The following is a 10,592-nucleotide window of genomic DNA, read 5'->3' as shown; positions in this document are numbered from 1 at the left end:
TGTGTAGAGATTTATATTTATCATAAATCTTCATTTGTTCAAATAAGGACTATACTTTATAATTAAAACGACATCTTGTTAGGCACTTCACATTCCTCAGTAGGTGGCGAGATATACTCTATGACAAATCTGCAGACAGGCTTGTTGATGTTGGACCCATCATGACGCCCATGAAATCCAACCAATCAGCGAGCAGCAGAAAATATTGGCTATCCAGTCTCTCTCTTTTTAGGGTTAGAGAATAGGGTCTCTACTCATCACAACACCAAACACTCCAGTCTCATCCATATTCTCAAATCTTCATTCATACCTCTCGCCCTCCACACCCAGTTGCCATCCTCTCCACACTGCGAAACCATGGTTCTACCCCACCTAATCACAACACCAATACACTCCACTCCCATCCTTCCTCTCAACTCGTCAGTCACATCTTTCACCCTCTACACTCAGTTGTCATCCTCCGCCGCAGTGTCAGATGTTTGTGTAGAACCAGCGTGGCTGTTGTCATGGTTACGTAACATCTCACTTCGACTCTTCACTACATATAAATCTAAAGTTTTCGCATCCTCTTCGCCTTCATGTACATGAGCCAATCTGGTATTTATGTAAATTTTTTTTCTTTTTACAACAATGAACATTTCAATTCAAGCTAACTAATGCGTTTATACGGGTTGAATTGGGTGAGTTTGTAAAATGTTTCGGCCGACGTCATCTCAAAACAAGACATCGTGAAGTTATTTACCTTCCATACATTTACCTCTTCTTCGCCAAGGTAATGGCTTTGATTCTCAATATAGGTATTTGATTGTGACAAAGAGTCAGCAGTGGTACTCTGCCAAAGAAACTCATGTTATAGACGAATGATGTTGCTCACGTACTGTTATCTTAGAAACCGACCTCCGTATAGGCAAAAAGTGATGCAAATGTAGTTATTACCATTTATTTTTTTTTTCTTTGGAACGTATATACACTTAAAGATACACAGGCAGGGCAGTGTTGCCAAAAAATTTCCTTAATTAAACAGGAGAAATCCAAGGAGACAGCCATTGTTGCACGGCACGTGTTGGACAAAAACCCAAATAACCATCCCTTACCTAACCTTAAGCCCTTGGACGCCTTTCATAACTTATTCTTGCTGTCTCCAGACAATTTTATTCAGCTAGGGAGAGATTTTTCGAGCTGAATGGATTAGACGTAGCCTTAATCAAGTCTTTCATTACAATACAACTGTTGGATAAAACTGTCTGGTGGTTGTCTGAGCAGAAAAAAAAAAAAAAAAATGGAGTGGAGGGGTTAACCCAGTTTACCATACCCTAGCACACTATACCATGTGGTAAAGTACCCTGTGCATCCCCGATTGAGTCAAACCGATCTTGGTGAAACTGTAGTACCAGTAGCATTCTTATGCATATAACTGTTAAGATCATTTTCTTCTCAACTGTGTAACCTAATTATCATTGTCATAGATTTAAAAAGTTGTGGAGATGGGTACTTTTTAAGGTAATGAATGAACAGCTTCATCACTTTTAACTTACGTACAAACTGTTGATTATGGTCACCCATCATGTCAGGCATCCTGGGTTCATATGGTTTACCAAGCAAACTGTGAAAACCTAAGTTAGGACAGATTACAGGAGAGCTCCTTTTGGCAAATAATGAAAACCTAAAGACAGGGATATCTTTCATAATTGTATACTGTAATTTATTTATGGTATGGTACTCATATTTTGTAGGAAGAAAATTTATGCAGCTCAAGATTGTTTGGTTCATTTATGACACCTGAATTTTTTCTGAACTAATTTTTGTTACCAAAGAGCACCAAGTGAGGTACCATGATCAACAGACTTGTTGTTTTTGGTAGTTGGGTCCTACAGAGGGCAATGGGTCGATTCGGACTCAGAATGCGTTCGTCTCTAAATCGTTCAAGTTAGCTGGTTTTTGAGTCGATTCGGACCCAAAACTCTTTTGTCCCCAAATAATTCCGGTTAGGTGGGTTAATGGTCAGTTCAGGCCCAAAGTACACTCGTCCCCAAATCATTCCAGTTAGTTGGATTAAGTTAAATTATGTTAGGTTGAGTTGTGTAAGGTTAGGTCGGGTCATATTAGGAAAAGCTAGTAGGGAGAAGCGATTGGTGACGAATTGATTCTGGAGCCAAATCAACCTGAAGTTTGATATGGTGGGTGGCTGCCTGCCATGGTTTGTGTGTAAAACTTGTGAGATGTTCAGGTGATATCTTCAAAAATATGCATTTCTACAACTCTGATTGGCTGAATCAGAACAATAATGCTCAGCAAAAACAAAGAGCCGACATTCTGTGACCATGATGCACCACCAAGAAATAAATATGTATCGCCTTTAATGAGTGAAGCGTAAAACAAACGACACACATTAAAAGACCCCACAATATTCTGCTTGTTTTTTATTTGCGGAAGAAACATCACAAGAAAGTTGATGTTGAAATGTCCAATGCACCGTATTGATTCCCATTAATATTTCATAGGATTCTGTTGTTGTGGTTTTGTAAATGTGAGTGAGGAATTGGAGGAGTGGTGTGGTGTGGATGTGAAAGAAAGTGTTAGGAGAAATACATTGAGGCAGTTTGGACATGTGGAGAGGATGGAAATTGAGGGACTAGCTTGGAGAGTGTATGTGAGTGAGGTGGAGGGGGGGAGACCAAGGATGAGATGGAGTGGTGAGTTATATGGGAGAGGGGTGTGTAAGGAGGGAGGGTATCGAAATGAGACAGGGCATGGGACAGGGTGATGTGAGGTGATTTGTTTCTAGCCACCCCTTATGCGATTAAAGCATCTGGCTATAGATATATAGATAGATGAACCTAACCTGTCCTAACAAACCAAGCCATATCAAACAACCGTAATCTAATCTAACTAAACCCAACCCGACCACGCCAAGCCAAGCACACTTTACCTTACCCTGACTTAACTGAACCCAACAGGCTTCAGTCATAGAAGCTTTTTATCCTAGATAGCATTTATCCTAGGGGCTATAATTTGAACCCAATATGTCACATTGTTGTCCAGCATGTAGCTAATAGCCCCTTTTTTTTCTTTTTTTTTTTTCAGTAAAAATTTATGTTCCTAGGCTTGTAAGGGGATTTGAAATTTTGGGTTTCCAGATGTATGAAAGCATACAGTTGTTAAATGTCATTAATTTTTTTTCTTTCTTTCCCCACAGATGTTCATCAAACCATTTCGCATAAAGTCACAAACACAGCTGAAAGGATCAGATAGGTGAGACCTCCCACTATCATATTTTTATATTACTGAGTAGTAGTTTTGTCAGTTGATTGTGTCAGTGTATTTTTAGTATATTTATATATGGGTTTCATTTCCACCCTCTCCCCCAGCATCAGCCTTGCATCTCGTGCCATGGTTTGTTTACATAGTGTGTCATTTCAGGAGCCTTTTGAGTTTTTCTGCTGTCCCTTTATCCTATTGTTTATTAAACATGTAATACACTGTAATATCTTATGCAGCTTGCAGCATATGTCTTTTTGATATGGACATTAATTGCACAACTAGCATAGCTACATTATTAATATTTTGTATGCAGAGATTAGTTGGAGAAGAACAGGGAGGCTTTAGGAGGGGAAGAGGTTGTGTAGATCAGATATTCATTCTTAGATCTTTAGTGGAAAAATTTTTAGAGAAGGGAAAGAACTTGTATGTGGCTTTCATGGATTTGGAGAAAGCATATGACAGGGTGAATAGACAAGAATTGTGGAAAGTATTAAGAATATATGGAGTAGATGGGAAGTTGTTGAATGCTGTGAAGAGTATGTATGATGGTGCTAAGGCTGCAGTGCGTGTGGATGGTGAACTAAGTGAATTTTTCTCTTTGAAGGTTGGATTGAAACAGGGATGTGTCATGTCTCCATGGTTGTTCAATTTGTACATGGATGGGGTAATAAAAGAGGTACAAGGTAGGGTAGTGGATGTTGGAGTGGCCCTGGTGAGAGAGGATAGTGTTGGAAACTCCATGTACTGTTGTTTGCAGATGATACTGTGTTGTTGAGTGAAGATGAAGGGGAGCTGCAAGGCTTGGTGGATGAGTTTGGGAGAGTGTGTAAGAAACGGAATCTAAAGGTGAATGTAGGGAAGAGTAAAGTGATGGTCTTTGAGAGAAGTGAAGTCAGTGAATGTACGGCGAGGTTGGATGGTGAGGAATTGGAAAATGTGAGTATGTTTAAGTACTTGGGAAGTGTGATGAGTATGGATGGAGGTTTGGAGGGTGAGGTGCTTGAAAGGGTACAGCAGGGAAGAAAGGTTGCTGGTTCTTTGAAAGCAGTGATAAGAAACAGGGAAGTGAGCATGGAAGTGAAAAAGTTACTACATGACAGTATTGTGATACCAACTCTAACGTATGGATGTGAAGCTTGGACTTTGTTGGAAGGACACAAGTCAAGAGTGAGAGCAGTGGAAATGAGTTATTTAAGAGGAGCCTGTGGAGTCACAGGAGAGACAGGCTGACGAATTAGGATATAAAGGAGCTTTGTGGTGTGGATGTGGATGTGATAGGAAGCGTTATGAGGAACACACTGAGGTGGTTTGGCCATGTGGAGAGGATAGAGGGTGAGAGACTGACAAAGAGAGTGTATGTGAGTGAGGTGGAGGGGGGAAGAGGGAGGGGGAGGCTGAGGATGAGATGGAGGGATGGGGTGGAGAGGTATATGAGAGAGGGGGGTGTGAGTTGGGAGTAGGGCAGTGAAATGGCGGGGGACGGCGACGTGGAGGCTATTTGTTTGTGACCACCCCAAACGGGATTGAGGCATCTGGCAATAGATAGATAGATAGGTAGTATGCAGAGATATTGGCAAGGGATGCCTGGGAGCCACTATAGCTGATGAGAATATAGCAGTTTTGTCATTCACAGCTTGAACCATGGCTGAATCGCCTATTGTCTTAATCAGAAATTCAGGTTAACATCATTGTTCTGTACTGTATATACAATACCCATACTATTGTGCAGTATGCAGTACAGGTACACCCGAGAAAAGTTCCGCATTATACATTCGCCCACCACTTTGAAATAGTAAATGTGAGACAAGTGGTAGCAAAGCAGTAGCCAACATTCATCTGTCTGGTAACTGTGTGAGAAGGATGGGGATGGAAGAGGGAGGGGTAGGAACTATCAGCTCCTGCAGCCTTCCTCCTCCCTGAACCTCTCCCTCCCACATAGTATTACCAGACGTTTGAGTGTCTGGCTACTGCTTCATTAGTGGTTGTTTCATGCATAAAGGTCCGAACTAGCAGGCAGGTGTATAAGGCGGAACTTTCCTCGGGTGTACATATTGTAGGTGCTGTAGTGGGATGTCTTCATGTTGTGACACCATAGATTATACAAATGTCCATCAGTTTCAGGAGGATAGTGAACTGCAGGAGAAGAACAACTTCAACCTGTATTCCCGCGGGGTCACACTCACATTAGCCCGGGGCCACAACAACAACAGCAACCTTATACAGTACATATTAAATGACAGTATATCTGTACTTATAGGAAGAAGCTACGGGCTGAGCTGGTACAGGCCTTCCCATCATTAACGGAAGAAGATGTGGCTCACCTTATACCCACGAAAGATGATGTGACGCTAATCCGCATGTATTGCTACCGTGGTGAAAGTGTATGCGTCTACCAGGTAAACAAATTAGGCAGGTGTATGATTGATACTTTGCAAGGCTGTTTTAAAGCATTTGCAGTACTGTAAAACCTGAAAAGCTATAAAAGCCATTTTTTGAGTATTGTTGACTAAAGATTTTGTAAAATTAAAATATAGTGGTAATAATTACAATATTTTCAAGGACTTCATTCCAAGTTTTCTGGGTCTACCTCTTGCTGCTGTATCCTCCACATTCACTCATAGATTTTCTTTTTCACTGTGTTTTTGTTCTTTATTCTCTCCACATGCCCAAACAACTTAAGTGTCTGCATACTCATCATGTCACCAGTGCCTTCAGTTCCCAGCCTATCTCTCACCTACTCACATACAGTTCTGTCATTGACTGACATCCAGGGAAGCACAGCACATCCATCTGGCCATCCTAATCTGTGTAGTCTGTACTCCAGACTGCATACTTGTATGTTCTCCAGAGTCCAGGTCTCTCTAAAGGAGGAGAACATGCATAGATTGCTTACATTTGTGTTCCGTATTAAGGACTGTATTGTTACTACCCTGTCTAAAGCAAGAAATGTTACAGATTTAGTTGAACAGTGTAAATTTTAGCTTTTATTGAGGGATTGCCTTGTACAGTATGTGTTAAAAGATATTTAGTATATAAAGGCAAGCCCATCTTTGTCCACTTTATCTCATTTTCCTCAGGTTCAGAAGGATCCATTATTCTTCAGACTAGAAAAGGAGCGTGAATTTTATCCAACGGTGTATCTGCTTTGGCGTCACCCAAACCTCATCCACACTTTTACCACCCACCCACCTGTGGTCCAGGTCCTGTCTGGTGGTGCTGACCTTATGCTGCCTGGAATAGTCACCAAGGGGGAGGTGGGTAAGGAGAAGAGATGTGAGAGAGGAAGGAAGGGGAGGTACAGTCAGGGAATAAAATGCAGCAAACATATCACCTCCTTTGCTTCACACATTACTTTGGTGCTTAATATTCCAAAGCCGAGAGAGGCTTGGTATCTCTCTCTTCACATAGATAATTCTCTTTGATATGATGGATGAAGGAGGAAGTTGATGGATGTGCCTCAGATGTGAAGCAAATGCAGTGAAATAGTAAAATAATTTTTTCTGCAGCAGTACTTTAAATGTGAGGGAAGAACCATGGAATAGGAAGTTAAGATAGTAAGAGAGAGAGAGAGAATTATTGAATTATCCTTTACGTCCATGAGTTAGGTGAAAAGAGAGAGAGAGAGAGAGTTCAAAGAAAATTTAGTGCTATAGAAGATAATGAGAGAGTGAGAATTATTGAATTATCCTTAACATCCTTATGTTAAGTAAGGTGGAAAGAGAGAGAGTTATGGGAAAATTTAGCACAGTAGACCTTTGCTATAACGGACCCTGGTATAGCGGATATTGGTTTAACAGACACTATAGGAGTCACTGAATTTCCATTGGCCAAAATGAACAGGGTTCATTAAATGGGGCACAGAGTATCGCAGTGCATGTGGTTCTTACTCTGTTTTACTCCAGCCTGGCCAGAAGTTGCGCTTTTCCCATCATGGTTGCCAAGTTGTAGTAACAGACTATAGTAATACCATACTACGCATGAAGAAATGCTTAAAGGATATGAAATAAGCTGCAAAAGAGCAAAATTGTATGCCAAGTTAGTGTAAAATGGTTATAGTTTTCATTTTTAGTATTAGAATGTGCTATTGTACTCACTTTTATCAAACGTGTTTGAAATTCCACCTGGGGGGGAACTCTTGGATGTAACCATTAAATATACGGTATATATATATATATATATATATATATCTGTCTATCTATCTATCCATTTGCCAGACGCATCAATCCCGTTTGGGGTGGCCACAAACAAATCGCCTCCAAGTCGCCCTATCCCCCGCCATTTCACTGCCCTGCTCCCAACTCACACCCCTCTCTCTCATATACCTCTCCACCCCATCCCTCCATCTCATCCTCGGCCTCCCCCTCCCTCTTCCCCCCTCCACCTCACTCACATACACTCTCTTCGTCAGTCTTTCACCCTCCGTCCTCCCCACATGGTCAAACCACCTCAGTGTGTTCCTCATAATGCTTCCTATCACATCCACATCCACACCACAACGCTCCTTTATATCCACATTCGTCAGCCTGTCTCTCCATGTGACTCCACAGGCTCCTCTTAAATAACTCATTTCCACTGCTCTCACTCTTGACTTGTGTCCTTCCAACAACGTCCAAGCTTCATTTCCGTACGTTAGAGTTGGTATCACAATACTGTCATGTAGTAACTTTTTCACTTCCATGCTCACTTCCCTGTTTCTTATCACTGCTTTCAAAGAACCAGCAACCTTTCTTCCCTGCTGTACCCTTTCAAGCACTTCACCCTCCAAACCTCCATCCTTACTCATCACACTACGCAAGTACTTAAACATACTCACATTTTCCAATTCCTCACCATCCAACCTCGCTATACATTCACTGACTTCACCTATCTCAAAGACCATCACTTTACTCTTCCCTACATTCACCTTTAGATTCCGTTTCTTACACACTCTCTCAAACTCATCCACCAAGCCTTGCAGCTCCCCTTCATCTTCACTCAACAACACAGTATCATCTGCAAACAACAGTACAGGGAGTTTCCAAACACTATCCTCTCTCACTAGGGCCACTCCAACATCCACTACCCTACCTTGTACCTCTTTTATTACCCCATCCATGTACAGATTGAACAACCATGGAGACATGACACATCCCTGTTTCAAACCAACTTTCAAAGAGAAAAATTCACTTAGTTCACCATCCACACGCACTGCAGCCTCCGCATCATCGTACATACTCTTCACAGCATTCAGCAACTTCCCATCTACTCCATATATTCTTAACACTTTCCACAATCCTTGTCTATCCACCCTGTCGTATGCTTTCTCCAAATCCATGAAAGCCGCATACAACTTCTTTCCCTTCTCTAGAAACTTTTCCACTAAAGATCTAAGAATGAATATCTGATCGACACAACCTCTTCCCTTCCTAAAGCCTCCCTGTTCTTCTCCAACTAATTTCTCTGTTCTTTCTCTAACTCTGTCAATAAGTATCCTACCATACACTTTTCCTATTATACTAAGAAGACAAATGCCCCTATGATTACCACACACTTCTTTTTCCCCTTTTCCTTTGTACAAGGGAATAATTATACCTGACTTCCAATCCTCCGGGACTCTACCTTCCTCCCAGGCCAATCTGCACATCTTCCACATCCATTCTACTACTATCTCTCCCCCATGCTTCAGCATTTCACCACACACTCCATCAATTCCTGGGGCTTTCCCCGATTTAACTTTCTTCATTGCATCCACAACTTCTATCCTACTGATTTCTTCCTGTCTTCTCACCTCCCTCATTCTCCCAGCCATTCCCCAGCCACTTATACTCGCATTACTTCCATCCTCTACGTTCAACAATTCTTTAAAGTGTTTTCTCCATCTGCTCACTTTTTCTCCCTTCTCCACTAGTAATCTACCATTTTTATCTTTCACTCCCCTGCTAACTTCACTTCCACCCTGTCTTACTCTTTTCACCTCTTTCCAGAACATTTTCTTACAGTCCCTCCACTTTACACTCAGATTCCTTCCAAATACCTCATCCACTCTCTTCTTACTAATCTTTTCACCTCTCTCTTTCTTGCTACATATAACTCTCTCTTCCGCCTCTCAACTTCTTCCATGCCCCTATTTCTCATCCATTCATTGTATGCTTTCTTCTTTTGTGCCACAGCCTGTTTCACCTCTTCAGTCCACCACGCTGTTCCTTGCACCCCCCTCCGTCTTCTCTTCCTTCCACACACCACATCACATGCTGCACATATTTCTTCTGTAAATATCCTACACACACCTTCCATGTCTCCCATCTGCTCCAATTCATAATTGCCCAATCGTTCCTCCATTTCTCTCTTATACTCTGCCTTTTTCTCATCCTCTTGTAACCTTTCCACTCTCCTTGCAACTATATATATATATATATATACAGTATAAATATTCTGTGTATATATACATATATATATATATATATATATATATATATATAATATGTATATACAGTATATATATATATATTATTTTTATATACAGTATATATATATATATATATATATATGTGTGTGTGTGTGTGTGTGTGTGTGTGTGTGTGTGTGTATCCAGTAGTTATTTCCATACATTAATTAAAACACCAGCCCTTACAAGGTCTATCAGGTGGCATAGATACTGTGCATGTGAAATTTTCAGTTTTCCAACCATTTCAACATTATATTGCAGTGATGACATAGACTTAATTTGCCTTAACATGTAAAAAAATCAAGGAACTTGTAAAAACTTAGTCCGAAAGTGTCGATCTATCAGAACTGAGAATTCACATGTATCCAGACCACCTGATAGACTTTGTAAGGTCACGTTTATAAATTAATCTATGGAAATAGCGCTCTCTCTCTCTCTCTCTCTCTATTTGTGTACGGTATATATGTATATAGTCAACTCTCCATTTTACTGCATAAATAAGCCAACCCCCACACCGTATATTGCATAGGTACCCCCAATCGACTATCCATTCGGTGTCGAGCTGGTTAATGTGTCACTGTCCGTCGATCCTCCATCTTATAAACTTTCCAGCAGTATTACCTATGAGTAAAAGATTAAAATCAAGCATAAAATACAATACGGTGCTGATACAGTACAGCACAGTAATATGCTGTAGTACATTGTATAATCATAATCGTACTGTTCTCACCTATTTGGCATCGATAGAAGTTAGATACGCACAGATATGTCTTCATTATACAGTAGTCAGAGCGCTAGGGCACGGAGCACTGAGGGACCCCACAAGGTTAGTCAAAGCACAACAGCAATGAGCGAGGCATGGAAGGCCACAGACAAAGTCACAGCACTAGGGGTTAGCCACTGTCCG

General features: G+C 41.0%; 1 protein-coding gene across 1 annotated transcript in view; it reads left to right on the top strand.

The window, feature by feature from the left end:
- The first annotated feature begins 712 nt into the window (after positions 1–712).
- eIF2D (eukaryotic translation initiation factor 2D) overlaps positions 713–10,592 on the top strand; it is a 41,373-nt gene continuing 31,493 nt past the window's right edge. Inside the window, exons 1-4 of the mRNA XM_080281494.1 lie at positions 713–772; positions 3,197–3,252; positions 5,519–5,657; positions 6,339–6,515. Of these exons, the coding sequence (XP_080137620.1) occupies positions 3,197–3,252; positions 5,519–5,657; positions 6,339–6,515 (372 nt within the window). The 5' untranslated portion in view covers positions 713–772. The remainder of the gene's footprint in view (positions 773–3,196; positions 3,253–5,518; positions 5,658–6,338; positions 6,516–10,592) is intronic.

Source organism: Coenobita brevimanus, chromosome 89, assembly GCF_032717465.1.
Source record: "Coenobita brevimanus isolate Jiangsu-jjx chromosome 89, ASM3271746v2, whole genome shotgun sequence".
NCBI lineage: Eukaryota > Metazoa > Arthropoda > Malacostraca > Decapoda > Coenobitidae > Coenobita > Coenobita brevimanus.
Note: the sequence above shows the minus strand (reverse complement) of the source record. Positions and strands in the feature narration are given on the sequence as shown.